This window comes from Erigeron canadensis, chromosome 8 (assembly GCF_010389155.1).
Source record: "Erigeron canadensis isolate Cc75 chromosome 8, C_canadensis_v1, whole genome shotgun sequence".
In the NCBI taxonomy this organism is placed as follows: Eukaryota; Viridiplantae; Streptophyta; class Magnoliopsida; order Asterales; family Asteraceae; genus Erigeron; species Erigeron canadensis.
The window spans coordinates 41,946,919-41,962,884 of NC_057768.1; the positions used below are offsets into that span (position 1 = coordinate 41,946,919).

Below are 15,966 nucleotides of genomic sequence, written 5' to 3' on the forward strand. Positions count from 1 at the left end.
CATGATAAAGTATACAGAAGGACCCATAGATGTGTCTGGTCCCTGATTTGTTTGGACCTAATGGAACAAATAAGGATGTTCAGTCCCACCATGTAGAAGTTGACTCTGAAATTATAAATGTGATGGGAGCAGTAACGTGTGGAAATTGCTGATTGTTGAACCATTCCATTGTTGGCTTCTGTTTCCCTCCTTTTTGGTTCAAGTTCATTGTAGGTTTTAAGAGTCTTCCATGAGTCTTTTTAAGTTGACTTGACTTCTATGTTTATATTTTAAGTGGGTTTAGCACGTTAGATTGCTATATTCGATTTTGACTGGTAACCGATGGTACTAAATTGTCACTTCTATAAAACCTGATTGTGGTAATGTATCTGTTATGATATTTCCATCTCTTCTTCTTCTCCCCTTTTCCAAATTTTGTATCAGTGACCTGCTTAACATAAAAAAGAAAACAGTTCAATGGGGTTTCTGCTCCTCTTGTGTTTCTGTTTCATCATTTCTTTCTCATCTGGAACGGATACCATATCTGCAAACCAGCCTTTATCTGGTGACCACACAATAATATCCAATGGTGAAACCTTTGAACTGGGTTTCTTCAAACCAGGTAACTCTTCTAATTATTACATAGGCATTTGGTATAAAAAGGTATCTATCAATCCCCGCACTATAGTTTGGGTAGCAAACAGAGAAACACCCATCTCTGATAGATATAATTCTGAGCTAAAAATTGTAGATGGTAACTTAGTGCTCTTAAACGAGTCCAAGATCCATATTTGGTCCACCAATGTCACCACCGCCATCAATATGAATTCTGCAACTGCTGTTATCCGTAACGACGGTAACTTAGTTTTGACAGATGGGTCAAGTTCCGTGGACCCCGTTTGGCAAAGTTTTGACCACCCAGTTGATACATGGTTGCCTGGTAGTAAACTTGCTTATAATAATATAACAAAGAAAAGTCAGATTCTTACTTCGTGGAAAAGCGAAGCAAATCCTGCTGTAGGGCTCTTCTCTATGGAAGTTGTTCCATCTAGTAAAGAGTATATAAGCAAGTGGAATGGCTCCCAACAGTATTGGACAAGCGGTGCTTGGATTGGAGAAAGATTTAGCCAAATACCTGAAATGAGGTTGAGTTTCCTTTATAATTACAGCTATCATGAGAATGAGAACGAGAGTTACTTTATTTATTCTATGTATAATTCTAGCATCATATCCAGATTTGTAATGTCTGCTTCTGGTCAAGTTCAGATGCTAGCATGGAATGATGATATTAAACAGTGGTATTTGTTTTGGAATCAACCTAGAACGCAGTGTCAGGTTTATGCTTTATGTGGTGCTTTTGGTGTTTGCAATGAGAACACAATGCCATTCTGTAATTGCTTGACTGGCTTCACGCCTAGATCAGAAAGTGATTGGCATCAGGGTGACTTTTCCGGTGGGTGTGTGAGAAAATCAGATCTGCAGTGTGGGAGAAACGAGGAAGTATTCGATTTTCTCAGGATTAAAGTCAACAGCCCCCCTTCAAATAGTTCGGTGGCAGTTGGGAGTGCTGGAGAATGCCGTACCGCCTGTTTGAACAGTTGCTCCTGTAATGGCTACTTTATTGCTAATAATGAGTGCTCAATATGGGACGGAGAACTTATGGATCATTCAGAAGACGATAACAGGGAAATAATCTACATCAAAGTTGCTTCTAAAGATCTCTTAGATCTTAAAAAGAATATCAGGTTGCCTGTGGGTGCTGTTGCTGGGTCCATTGCAGGTGTGGCTTTTGTCTTGGCTCTAATATCGTTTGTGATTATTAGAAGGAGGATACTGGCTGAAAAAACAACAATGGAGGGATCGTTGGTGGCGTTTGCATACAGAGATTTGAAAGTAGCTACAAAGAATTTCTCTGATAAACTGGGAGGAGGTGGCTTTGGATCAGTTTTCAAGGGAATACTGTGTGATTCATCCATTGTGGCAGTGAAAAGGCTCGAAGGCATCTGCCAAGGAGAGAAGCAATTCAGGACTGAAGTCAGCACAATTGGCACCGTCCAACACGTTGATCTTGTACGTCTTCGTGGGTTTTGTGCACAAGGTAACATTAAGCTACTGGTTTATGATTACATGCCAAATGGCTCTCTTGATTCTCATCTATTCCATGATAAAGTAGTTTTAAGTTGGAAAACGAGGTATCAGATTGCCCTTGGAATTGCAAGAGGGTTGGTGTATCTGCATGAGAAGTGTAGAGACTGTATAATTCACTGCGATATAAAGCCAGAAAACATTCTTTTAGATGCCGATTTTATTCCCAAAATTGCAGATTTTGGTCTGGCGAAGCTTGTGGGACGAGATTTCAGCAGGGTCTTGACAAGTATAAGAGGAACCCGAGGGTATCTGGCACCCGAATGGTTATCAGGGGTGGCTGTCACAGCCAAAGCAGATGTCTTTAGCTACGGAATGATGCTTTTTGAATTCGTACATGGTAAGAGAAATGCAGAACAATTTGACAATGATTCAAGTACGACATTCTTCCCTAGTTTTGTTGCCAAATTACTTACGGAGGGAGGTGATATCCTTAGCCTACTAGACAGTAGATTAAACAGAGAAGCCAGTGTTGAGGAAGTCACAAAAATATGCAAAGTTGCGTGTTGGTGTATCCAGGATGAGGAAAGCTGCAGGCCTAACATGGGTACGGTGGAACAGATTCTCGAAGGGGTTTTGGATGTGAGCATACCTCCAATCCCACAATTAGTCGAGTTATTTACAAACAACGCTGGACATGTTGTTTTCTACACCGAGTCATCATCGAATGGGAACGCACAGGCAGCGAGCAATTCCTAGCATGCATCTTGTATGTTCCTTGTTATAATCACGTCTTACAATGCATCATTGACGGTTTAAATCAGCGTACTTAACTTTTGTTTGCTATTGAGAAAATATACTGTAGTAAATCTTTTATTTTATTTTTGGCATTTGTAAAATGTTGTACTAAAATTATTTTTATGTTGTTTTTTTATATTTAGTATTGTAACCCTTTATTCAAGGTGCATCTTTCGACTTTTGTCATTTCTGATAGATAGCATGAATAACTTCTTGTGGGTGGGTACGTGTGTGTATGGTGTTCTTAGAGCCTTGCAAAAAGCTCTCTTTGGAAATCTATAAATTAAGTTGTCCTGAGTGACCTAAAAACCAAAAACTCACTTCTATCAGTTGATGGTTTCAATAATATCCGTTGAGTCATTTCTGATAGATAGCATGAATAAAATATTGTTGCTAAAAAAAGGGTGAGGATTCCCTCAAAACTTGAGTCCAAGTTGGGGAGATCTTGAGCGTTAAATGACCAATATTCAAAGATTATGTCTTAATCTTGACCTTGATTTTCATTTAAGGGTCAAGATTATCTTAATATGACTAGTCATGTTAAGATTAACTTGAAGGAATCCCCTCCTAAAAAAAAATAGGGTGGAAAATTATGAAACCAACAGAATAATTTAAAAAAATGAAAATGAGCTAGCAAATAAGAGCAAATAGAAACCTAAATTGTTTAATGAGCAATGAATTTTGATACCCACCGGGTACCACCATAATGAGTTTATAATATGACTGTTACATGAAAATGTAACTTCGACTTGTTTAGTTGTTTTTCTCCTCTTCCGTTTTGTTACTATTTGAAATAAGTAATCAGGCATACACTTTGTTTATTTTGAGTTATTACATTTTAGCTTTATAATTTATTTATATATAATTTTTTTAAAAAATTTAAATTATATCATTGTGCATGATTTATCTTTATCTATATTTCAACATTTAGCTATCGTTAGTTATTTCATTTTAGCTTTATAACTAATTATATATACTTTATTATTGTATATAATCTTTTAGGAAATTTAAATTATAATTATTGTATATAAATTATTTATGGGGAAAGTTTAGGTAAAACATGCAGTTTTTATCTTATGTAAAACATGTATTTCAGGGAGGGATTATGTAAAATTCAGGGAGAGATATGTATGTTTATCAAATTCAAATGTTTAATTTATAACTTTTTTTAACATAATAGTACCTAGATAGGTAAAGTCATGCAGTACGGATCATGATCCTTTTATTTTTAGCTATATTTTGACATAAAAATAAATCATATATGAATGTGTGTATTAAAATTATATATATAATAAGTTATAAAAAAATATAACATAAATTTTAGATAACTAATTAAGAGGTTACAACATTTGGATTAATATGAATTAATAATTATATCATTATTTTATTATATTACTTTTATATAATTCAAAGCTTTGATGAAATACAAATACCACAACAAAAAACTACAAAAAGTTTGTTTAAATATATTGTTAAGAAAACAAATACAACAACAAGTCTTGACTTGATATTGATTATAAGAGGAGCCAGTTAAACACTTTCGTCAATATTCCTGTATTGTACTTTGTTACTTTGATTTTCATTACATTATTTACATTTGAATTTACTAGTTTGGCTTTTATAATTTTAATTGCATTCTACATATTTAAATTTACTGGTTTCTTCTTTTACATCTTCTCTTGAATTACATTATTTAATATGTCATAAACTGATAAAGAATCCATGTATTTGATACAGGTCTAAAAACTATAAGTTATTAAAATATAACATAAATTTTAGATAACTAATTAATATATTAAGTTAAAGTATAAATAGATGTCAAAAGTAATATACTCGTACGAGTGTTGGTGTCGGCCCGTTGCGGCGGTTAAACGGTGGTGATAATATAAAACAGTGGGGGAGGAATCAATATGCGTGTGTGTAAATAGGAAGGAGAGAGTGACTGTGTGTTAGATCTTGGTAGGGTGTTTGTCTGATTGTGTTTAGAGATATAGAATTAGAGGTAATGTGTAAATTATGGACAATATGTGGATATTAAAAAGATTTTTTAATTTCTTAAAATACATGGTCTAATATGTTTTATAAGGGATTATAGATTTATGATGCAAGTAAGTGGTTTATGGGGGGATTGTTTTGGGCTATTGGAGCGACATGGTCGTTGCTTTCTAGGAGTGTGTTATAGAATAAAGCGGTAGTCATAGAAAGGGCTTCTATTTTTAATTTTTTCTTATACAATATATATTTTTATACCCAGTATTATAATAATTTATACATAATACCTGATAATACGTCGATTAATACCTACGGTTTGGGGAGTATGTAATCTGATATCATTATATAAATAAAGTTCCATGCTACCTAGCATGGGGGAGTGTGAGAAAGTTTAGGATATTTGGGTAGCGATTCCCTGCTAGTAACCGTATTATGTATACGGTTTTACGTCATCCAATCTTGTGAGGGTAGTGATTGTGTTAACTATGATTTGAGGGATGATAGTTCAAATATTCTCTCTGATAGAGTTTTCTTCTTCTTTTTCTCTTGGAGTTCTCTCGTGGAGTTCTCTCTTGCTTTTATTCACTTGTTTGAATGAATTCTTTCATTCTCGTTTGTCACTATTTATAGTGAATGTTCAGAATCTTTTGAAAAGATTTTATTCCTTTTGGATAGATTTTATTCCTTTAGAAAGATTTTATTCTTTTTGGATAGATTTTATTCTGTTACAAAGATTTTATTTCTTTTGGATAGATATTATTCCTTTAGAAATATTTTATTCTTTTGGGATGGATATTTTTCCTTTTGGATATATATTATTATTTTTGATATCGTATTATACTATTTTATCGTATGTACACTATTAAGCCCCCAATTCATATGTATAAAAAATACATAGTTTTGAGACATGTGAATTTAATATTTTCGTGGTTATACATCCTTCGTGTATGATAGTTCATCTTTATACACTATCTGTGTCTAACTTAATTTTTTGCGTTTATACATCCTTGGACTATTGTCCCTCAAATCATTGTGGATATTCACTATAAATAGTGACAGACAAGAATGAAAGAATTTATTAAAACAAGAGAGCAAGAAAACTCAATCAGAGAAAACACTTGGACTATTGTCCCTCAAATCACTGTTAACACAATCACTATCATCATAGGATTGGATGGCGTAAAACCGTATTCATAATACGAGTTAACAGCAGGGAATCGCCACCCAAATATCCTAATCTTCTTCACACCTTCCCATGCTAGGTGGGATTGATGTCTCCACGGTAAGATGTTCCATTTGTATGGATGGTATCGATATTATTCCACACTTGTTTGTTTCCTGCAAATTTATTAAAGAAATATGGAATAGGTTGAAATTTTGATTACAGATTGATTTAACACTGGTTTCTCCGGTTGAGATGATGGAATAGCTGTGTTCTTTGAAGTGATGGCTAAGTATAAAAAGATGATACAGGTGATTTTCTTCATTTGGTAGTTGTGTTATGGAAACATTAGAACAATATAGTGTTTGAAGGGGAAGACGGCGAGCGAGGAAGTTTATATTTTTTGGATTTTTTATGGTTGTCATCTTACTGTAAAAAGATTAAGTTGTCGTGAATATTATGACGCAGTACTCTTATATACTTGATGTAACCACTTTTCTCGGCATGTTGCCGAAATGTAAATGGTTGTTAAAAAAGGATCATAATTAAAACATGGATAATGATTAATAGGTTTAATTGGCATGCCTAAAGATAGGTCTAATAACAAGATGATGACACATTGCATGATGAATGGTAATGATTTTGAGAAATAAAACTCATGATACATATATCAAACATCTAAAACATTAGACATAACTTTAGATCTATGTTTTAGATCTATTAATCATTTTCCTTAAAACATAGCAAAATTAAGAAGCTGTCAAAGTGTCAATAAGGTAAAATGGTAAATGTCATATTAGTAGGGCTCTAAACGAACTGAACAATTTACGAATAGTTCATGAACCGTTCGGCGGGAAATTGGTTCGTGTTCGTTTGTTTAGTTAAATAAACAAAGCTCTCGTTCGTTCATTTACGTTCATGACCGTCCGATAATCTGTTCGTGAATGTTCGTTCGTTATGTTCATGAACCGATAATCTATAATCGATGTTTGCTTTGGGAAGGGGATCTCTTGAACCTCGTTGAAGACGACGCTAATGGAAAAACAATTTACTTCAAAGTTGCTGCTAAAGATCTTCCAAGCTACAGAAAAAAAAATGGGTCCTTGTGGGTATTGTTGTTGGGCCCCTTGCAGGTGTGGCTACTGTCTTGGCTTTAGTTTTGCTTATAGTCTATAGAAAAAAGAGGACGCTGGTTGAAAAAACAACCATGGAGGGATCATTGGTGGCTTTTGTGTATAGGGATTTACAAATAGCCACCAAAAACTTCTCCAACAAAATAGGAAGTGGTGGTTTTGGTTCGGTTTTTAAGGGGGTACTACGTGATTCATCAATGGTGGCAGTGAAAAGGCTCGAAAGCATTAGCCAAGGAGAGAAGCACAATTGGGACAATCCAACACGTTAATCTTGTACACCTTTGTGGGTTCTGTGCAGAAGGTAACAAGAAGCTGTTGGTGTATGATTTCATTCCAAATGGCTCCCTGAATTCCCATCTTTTCCATGAAAAACAAGAAAACGTCTTAAGCTGGAAAATGTGGTATCAGATCGCATATTGAATTGCAAGAGGCTTGGTGTATCTTCACGAGAAGTGCAGAGAATGTATAATTCACTTTGACATAAAGCCGGAAAACATTCTGTTAGATGCTGAATTCCACCCAACAATCGCAGATTTTGGTCTGGCAAAGCTTATGGGTTGAGATTTTAGCAGGGTTTTGACAACTATGAGAGGGACACCAGGGAATCTAGCTCCTGAATGGTTATTGGGGGGAACTGTCACAGCCAAAGCAGATGTTTTTAGCTACGGGATGATGCTTTTTGAAATAGTACAAGGTAAGAGAAATGTAGAGCAATCTCAAAATTCGAGTTTCACGTTCTTTCCTAGTTTGGCTTCCAATGTTGTTATGGCTGGAGGTGATATCCTAATTAGCCTACTCGATAGTAGATTAAACACGGAAGCAAATGTTGCAGAAGTTGCAAAAATACTCAAAGTTGCATATTGGTGTATTCAAGATGAGGAAGATAATCGGGGTTCCATGAGTCTGGTGAAACAAGTTCTTGAAGGGGTTTCAGATGTGAAAATGCCCCCAATCCCTCAATCTGTCAAGTTGAACCCGGAGCGCACACCTAGTTTTCTGCTATGAGTCATTCAATACTTGGAGTCATACTATAAGGGTAGTTTTTATGTTAAAGTCGTATCATAGTATACGCTACAAAAACAAACTGTTCTGGAGAAATAATAATTAAGTTATAAGGTTGATGTTTTTGTGGCATTTACATTTACAACTTAATTTGTCTAAAACTGCTTATTCATGAGCATTGGTGTTAGTTTGTTTTGTAATCCTAATTTTAATTGGTCATTTAATAAATCATGCTCATAAGTGTGTTTATTAATAAGATGTACATAATTAAGAAAACTGCTGATGATGTGACTTATCAAGTAAAATTATTTTACTCCTCGTAAATTATACTAGTTAGATCTATCAAGTTGAAAAATAGTTTTAGAGGATAACTATATTTTTTTTTGTTTTGTTTTTCTTTTGCAGGGGAAGCGAATCAAGACACACAGCAATCTTAAATTCCTTCCTACGCGTAAAGCATTATGTGCGAAAAATAAAATTAAAAATAGATATAATTATAGTAATGATATTGAGTTTTCAATAATCCTTGTCAAGATTTTGACTAATAGTCTAATAGTAAGACTAATTGTTTTGGTTTTCAATCTTATATATTAAAAAACATCAGTTGTTGACATATTGTCCAAGTTATTTGTTGGGTTGCTGTTGGCCCATTCCCTACTTTTAACAATATGTTGTCAAAATCAATATCGTCAATGTCATGCATAGACTTATAATAATCTGTATGAAGACATGTATATATCAAATATGGTCAATGCCGTAGACATTTTAAGGGATAAACACTCATTATGTGGTTGTTTTACATTTTTTTTAAATGCGTAGTCGCTTTCAACAACACCATGTGTGTGTAAACATTGCCTTTATTTGTTGTTAATTGAATGCTTTATAAAGAAACATTGAATTAATTTGATTCTCTATAAATTGAATGATGTTCATATGATTCTGTATATGTGATATCTATATTTCACTCTTTAGATTTCTCCTTGTCCAAATTTATAATGTCATTTATGTTCTTTGTGTGTTTGTGTCTAATCGTTTCTATCTCATATGGAGCTGACACGATATCTTCAAATGATTCCATCTCTGGAGACAACACAATCATATCCGAAGGTGAAAACTTTGAGTTGGGCTTTTTCAAAGCAGGTAACTCTCTTAACTATTATATAGGCATCTGGTATAAGAAGTATTCTTCCAATACACCTACCATCGTTTGGGTAGCAAATAGAGAAACACCCGTTTTGGATAGGTTCAAATCTGAGTTAAAAGTTGTTGATGGTAACTTAGTCCTCTTAAATGAGTCCAAGTTACCAATTTGGTCTACAAATGTCACCTTAACCACGAACTTCAGTTCTGCAGCCGTTATTCTTAATAATGGTAACTTAGTTTTAAGAGACGAGTCAAATTCAATTGAACCTGTTTGGCAAAGTTTTGACCACCCGTCTGATACTTGGATGTCTGGTGCAAAACTTGCTTATAAGAAAAAAACAAATAAAAGCCGGCCTCTCACTTCATGGAAAAGCAGAGATGATCCTGCTATAGGACTCTACTCTGTGGAGATTCATCCATTCCGAACGATGGTTGTAAGTAAATGGAATGGTTCCAAACAGTATTGGGATACTGGATCTTGGGATCCGTTGATGGTCAATCCATTTTATAATTACAGCTATCATACGGATGAGAATGAGAGTTACTTCACCTATTCGCCCTATAATCCTTCCACTGTAGCTAGATTTATATTGGATGTTGCTGGTCAATTGCAGCTACAAACATGGTCGGATTCTACGAAACAATGGAATATCATCTGGGCTCAGCCTGAAGCACAATGTAAGGTCTATGCTTTATGTGGGTCTTTTGGCACTTGCAGGCAGAGTGGATCGTCAGTATGTAGTTGTTTGACTGGTTTTCAGCCTAGATCAGAGAGTAGTTGGAATCAAAGTGATTTCTCTGGTGGGTGTTTGAGAAAAACCAGCTTGGATTGTGGGGAAAATGAGGGAAAGCTCGACTTTCTCATGGTCAAAGTCACGAGTCTCCCTCCAAATAGGTCTATTGCGGTTAAAAGTCCTGGAGAATGCCATGCTAGCTGTCTGAGGGAGTGCTCATGTAATGCTTACTCCAGCGTAGATAATCAGTGTTCTCTTTGGGGTGGAGACCTCTTGAATCTCTCCGAAGATAATGTTAACGGTAAATCAATCTATGTCAAGGTTGCTTCAAAAGATCTTCCAAGTCATAAAAAGAATAATAAGGTCATCATTGTTGCTGTAATTGGGTCCATCGCAGTCGTGGTTTTTGTCTTAGGTTTATTTGTGCTCATAATTTATAGAAAAAAGAGGATGTTCGTTAAAAAAACAACAATGGAGGGATCGTTGGTGGTGTTTTCCTACAGAGATTTGCAAGTAGCTACAAAAAATTTCTCAGAGAAACTAGGAGGTGGCGGTTTTGGTTCTGTTTTCAAAGGGGTACTACATGATTCATCCACTGTGGCAGTAAAAAAACTTGAAAGCTTCAACCAAGGAGAAAAGCAATTCAGGAGCGAAGTCAGTACAATCGGGACTGTTCAACATGTTAATCTAGTACGTCTTCGTGGATTCTGTGCAGAAGGTGACAGCAAGTTATTGGTGTATGATTACATGTCGGAAGGTTCTCTACATTCCCATCTTTTCCAAGAAAAAAAAGTTTTAAATTGGAAAACAAGGTATGGTATTGCACTTGGAATTGCAAAAGGGTTGGTTTATCTTCACGAGAAGTGCATAGACTGCATAATTCACTGCGACATAAAACCAGAAAACATTCTTTTAGATGTCGATTTCCACCCAAGGATTGCAGACTTTGGTTTGGCAAAGCTTGTGGGTCGAGACTTTAGTAGGGTCTTGACAACTATGAGAGGAACAAGAGGGTATCTAGCACCAGAATGGTTATCAGGGGTGGCTATCACAGCCAAAGCAGACGTCTTTAGCTACGGAATGATGCTTTTTGAATTAGTATGTGGCAAGAGAAATACAGAGGAATCTGCAGATTCGTGCTATACATATTTCCCTAGTTTGGCGGCAGATGTTGTTCTGGCTGGAGGTGATATTCTCAGCTTACTTGACAGCAGGTTAAACAGAGAGGCCAGTGTTAAAGAAGTCACAAAAATATGCAAAGTTGCATATTGGTGTATCCAAGATGCTGAAGACAGCAGGCCTTCGATGAGTCAGGTTGTACAGATTCTTGAGGGTGATTCGGATGTGAACATGCCTCCACTTCCACAGTTGGTCCAATTTTTTGCTGATAAGTCAGAGCATACTCTTTTCTTCATCGAGTGTTCCTCAACCGGAAGATCAGAAGTTCACAGCAACTCGCAGGTTGGCAACTCCTAGTTAAAGAGTGCAATTCTTGAAAGCATTGACCTTTATTTTCTTTACTATATTAAAATCTGTAATGTGTCATATAGATTAGAGGGAAAATCGACTTTCTATGTTTAATTAATATATCATGGTTGCTGGCTTGTGATTAAAATCCTTTAGTGTACTTCCGATGATGATGATAATCCTTAATAATCTCGGACAACATGCCATATCACTCGACTATTTGACTATGATGACTGATGACATTTTTTAAAATCTACTTATGTTTTAAAATTAACCAACTTAATTCATTGTTATGTATACGGGTATACCTATATCTTAATCTTTATTGTTTATGTGCATTATGAAGATTGAAATTTTCACATGGGTTGAGCTTGGTTTCAATTTTTATTTTATTTTTCGAATTTTAAATTAGTTTGGCGTGGGTTAAGTTGTTTAATAAATTTATAACATAAGACTTTTGAACCACCAGAGATCCAACAACCAATAATTTATGACTTCAAATATGATGCTGAACGAACGATATAATTTTAAAATAGTTGTAGCTAGTAGCTGTAGTTTGTAGCGGTAGCTTTTGGTTGGAGCTGTAAGTTATAGCTTTTAAGCAAAGTTGTTAACTAGAGCTTTTATTTTTTAGAATTGTTTGGTATGGTAGCTGTACCTGCAACTTTAAAAAGTATTTGTATACTTTTAATGACTAAAAGCTTCATCGAAAAGCTAAAGTTCCTGAAACGCTACTTCAAGAAGTGTTTCATTTTGGAGCTTTTTCTGTCAAATAAAAGCTAAAGCTAGTTGCATCCAAACAAAGTTTTTAAGACAATATGAGCTTTTTGTTCAAAATTAAAAGTTAAAGCTCCCCAAAAGCTTTTACCAAACATAGCCTATATCTATAAGTCCATTTTCTTTCTACTTATCATATTTGAACTTGGCCACTTACGGTTTTTTTTTTGAATGTTTGTGTCACGGGACGGCTAGCCATTACATCCATACGGGCAGGCAGTCACCAGCGACCGATCCACGAAGTCAGGGAACCACAGGGGAGTAAAACGCTTAATTAAACCGCTACAGAAGGCACAACGTTTAATTAAGGTAAACCTTACCCCCTAAGCGAGATTCGAACTCTCGCCTCATGAGAGGACTTAGAAACCACTACAAAACCTCGCCACTTATGTTAAATTGGATTAAGTTATTTTCATCCTCCACTGTCATTAAATCATGTATATGTATATCGACAAATATAGATGATTGAATACTTGCCCAAATATTGGTCTTTTCTTTAACTGAATTCTATAATTACATATATGATATCAGTTGGTACTTTGTAAAGCATATCATGTGTGTATATAAAAAGGGATTTGCTAACTAGTGCCCCTAGTACACTAGTTAAGGACACTAGTTAGTGTAACATCCTAATATTTTAAGGTAATAGAAAACTAACTCTTTTTGTAGTTTTGACACTAAATTAATTTCCTAGTATTTTGTTTTGAGTTAAAGGGTTAATTTAGTTGGAACTCTAGTGGCTAGTAGGTATTAAACCCACTAAAATTAGTATGGGACGTGGCTATCAAAGAACTAAGCCAGCCACATTTTCCACTTCTTTCTCATTTACCAAACTCTTTCCACTACTTCCTTATTTTCTTATTGAATCTTCAATTTCTCTTCAAATCCATGCAATAGAAACTCAAATTAAAGAATTGAAATTCTAGAATAATAACAACAATCATATCCTATTGTAGTAGAAATTGAAATTCTAGAATAATTTATCAAACTGGCCGAAATTTATAGGAAGAAAAAGGGGAAGAATTGTGATTTGATAGCCCTAATTCTTTGTCTTTCATTCTTGAGATATTGATTTCCATAACCCTAGTTCTATTTGTTATTTAAAATTAGGGTTCATAATCTTAGAATTTGGGGGGTTTTATTAATTGGGATTTTCAAGTAAACCCTAAGGCATTGTTTGATAAATGGATAATGTGGTTGAAAGAGAATGTTGATAATGAAAATCCCTTATGGTAAGAATCTCATATTTTATGGTGTTTGGCTAGTGATTATGAAATAAAACTCTATTTTTAAGAATTTGGATTTGTTGGAAAAGTGTGAAGTAGCCAAACACCAAGAAGTTAGAGTTGATGAAGGCAAGCTTATGTGTGTGAGGAAATTGAGTCATGGAACTCATAGATGTTAAATGTTTATTCATGTATAGGTATTGAAGATTAACTTGTTGAGCTTGTAGCCTTATAGTGTCAAGTAGCCAAATTGAGGTGAGTGTATATGCATATAATCATGTTCTTGTTGTTAGAGGTCATAGGTGGGTAAATTCCTATGACCCATTTGTTTGTTTGATTGTGAGAACTAGTAGGTGGCTAAATTCCTACTAGTCATATTGTATGAAAGAGCTAGTAGGTGGGTAAATTCCTACTAGCCAAAATTATCCATGGCCATGTTGAAAATGAATGTATGTTGCTTGATTTGTATGAAAAGGGCTAGCTTGCTAGGCTTATATGGTGCTTGATGCACGAAGTTGAAATGACATGATTATGATTATATGTGTATTCATTCACTAAGCGTTGCTTATATTTTAGTTGTTAATCCTTTTTATAGGAGTTGGTAGTAGCAAGAACAAGGAAGTGATCGAGTGAAGTTGAAGTTAGAGATTTTGGCCATCTTGGAGGTTGGCAACTTGGGTAAATGTGGTAGATAATCCCTTTGACTATTATGGCTCTTGATACAAGTCTTTTGGGTAAACATGTTGCCTTGGTATGCATTTTCTGCAAATATGTCAAAATTTGGGTCATGGGATTTCATAACGTTGTCATGATGAAGTAACTAGGTTTTTGGTTTGGTTAATGACCCGTTTTGTGGTACATTGGTGCTTTTGGTCAAACTATGAATGTAAGTATCATATTTCATGTCAAATATATGTTGAACTCAGAAATGATGAGTTTTGAAGTTGATTTTAAGTTGGAATAGGTTGCAAGAATTGAAAAATGTCGAAATGGGTCATTTTGTCGTCCAACAACAAATATGTGGCACGTACAGAAAAAGTATGTGGCACATTTTAGGTTCTGTTCGGATTTAAACCTTTTGTGTGGCACAAACACTTTGAATGTGGCACATGAAAATCTGAAGGCCAGAATATGTGGCACATGTAATCTTGTATGTGGCACATATTTGCTACTGTCCAGAATTTGTCAGAAAATGTGGCACATGCATATAAGCATGTGGCAAACCTGGGAAAAAAAAAAAATCTTATAACTTTTATATTTTATAAATGAAGTTTGGTTGTTACAGTTAGGGAACATTTAATGAACATGTTATTTCCTTATTTATCAAAAATTATATTTAAAGTGTATTAATTCAACTTAGCAATTTTTATTTTTAAGTCAATAATTAATACATATTTTCATATTTTAAGAAAGTTAGACTTCATTAAATGCTTCTTAATTAATGCATTAGAGACACTAGTTAACAATCCCATATAAAAAAGGTTGAGCTCCGATCATTGAGTGAAAAAAACATTTTGAGTGTGGTCGGGAAAGTAGTTCGAAAATAGTCACAGAGATACTTTTGGTTGCATAAATCAAATCAATAATTTAATTTAAAAAAACTTTCTTCCATGTAAATTAGAGTAAATTACACTTTTCGTGCCTGAAGTTGGCACGTTTTTCATTTTTCGTCCCTTAAGTGAAAAAATTACAATTCTGACCTTAAAGTTGGCATATTTTTTCAATCATCGTCCCTCGCCAAACGTCGTTAAGTTTCGGCCGTTAAGTCGGACACGTGCAACACACGTGAGGGACTGAAACTGCAAAAAATGACAAGTTCAGGAATGAAAACTGAAATTTACTTTTCTATTGTCATCATCTTCATATTCTACGGCTAACTTTCGTCGGAAAATTCGCCGGAAAACTTAAAATGTCGATATCTCACCCGTTTCTTCGAATTAGACCACGAAACCACCACCAAACTTCTCAAAATCAATTTTCGCAAGAATCCTAACCAAAAAAATCTTAAAATGCCGATATTTCATGAAATGTAAATGAAAAACATCGTAAATGAAATCGTAACCAAGACCTAGTTGACCAAAAAAATCAACAAACTAGCATGGAACTTGTACGAACTGGCAACTTTGAATGCAGATAACTTATAACCGAAACGAGATCCAATGAATCGGTTGTCAGACCCGAATTCTCTGTACCTCAATCTACTAATCTAACTATTGTAACAATTTAATAACCTTAACGATTGACCAGTAAACTATATCGAAAACCTTACAATGAAACTAACATCTAACTAAATCGCCAAAAATGAAAGGTAACGAATCGCTATGAAACTTAACACAATACTAGATGAATCAATAGTAAACTTGTAACAACTTTCAGAATGAGATTTCGACATAAGGATTTCACAAACAACGGATTTAAAGTTTCTATACAAAATATATAACAAGAGCTATAATCAACCAAATGACGAC

At 34.7% G+C, this 15,966-nt stretch overlaps 2 protein-coding genes and 1 pseudogene across 2 annotated transcripts; all 3 read left to right on the forward strand.

Moving 5' to 3' along the window:
• Nucleotides 1–307: 307 nt before the first annotated feature.
• Nucleotides 308–3,031, forward strand: LOC122580219 (G-type lectin S-receptor-like serine/threonine-protein kinase At2g19130). Its single transcript, XM_043752495.1, has one exon. It carries the CDS (start codon nt 457–459, stop codon nt 2,821–2,823), a length of 2,367 nt encoding a protein of 788 aa, XP_043608430.1. The 5' UTR covers nt 308–456; the 3' UTR covers nt 2,824–3,031.
• Nucleotides 3,032–6,300: 3,269 nt separating this feature from the next.
• LOC122610884 lies at nt 6,301–8,154 on the forward strand (annotated as a pseudogene).
• A 1,560-nt stretch (nt 8,155–9,714) lies between these two features.
• Nucleotides 9,715–11,624, forward strand: LOC122580151 (G-type lectin S-receptor-like serine/threonine-protein kinase At2g19130). Its single transcript, XM_043752422.1, has one exon. It carries the CDS (start codon nt 9,723–9,725, stop codon nt 11,502–11,504), a length of 1,782 nt encoding a protein of 593 aa, XP_043608357.1. The 5' UTR covers nt 9,715–9,722; the 3' UTR covers nt 11,505–11,624.
• The last annotated feature ends 4,342 nt before the right edge of the window (nt 11,625–15,966 follow it).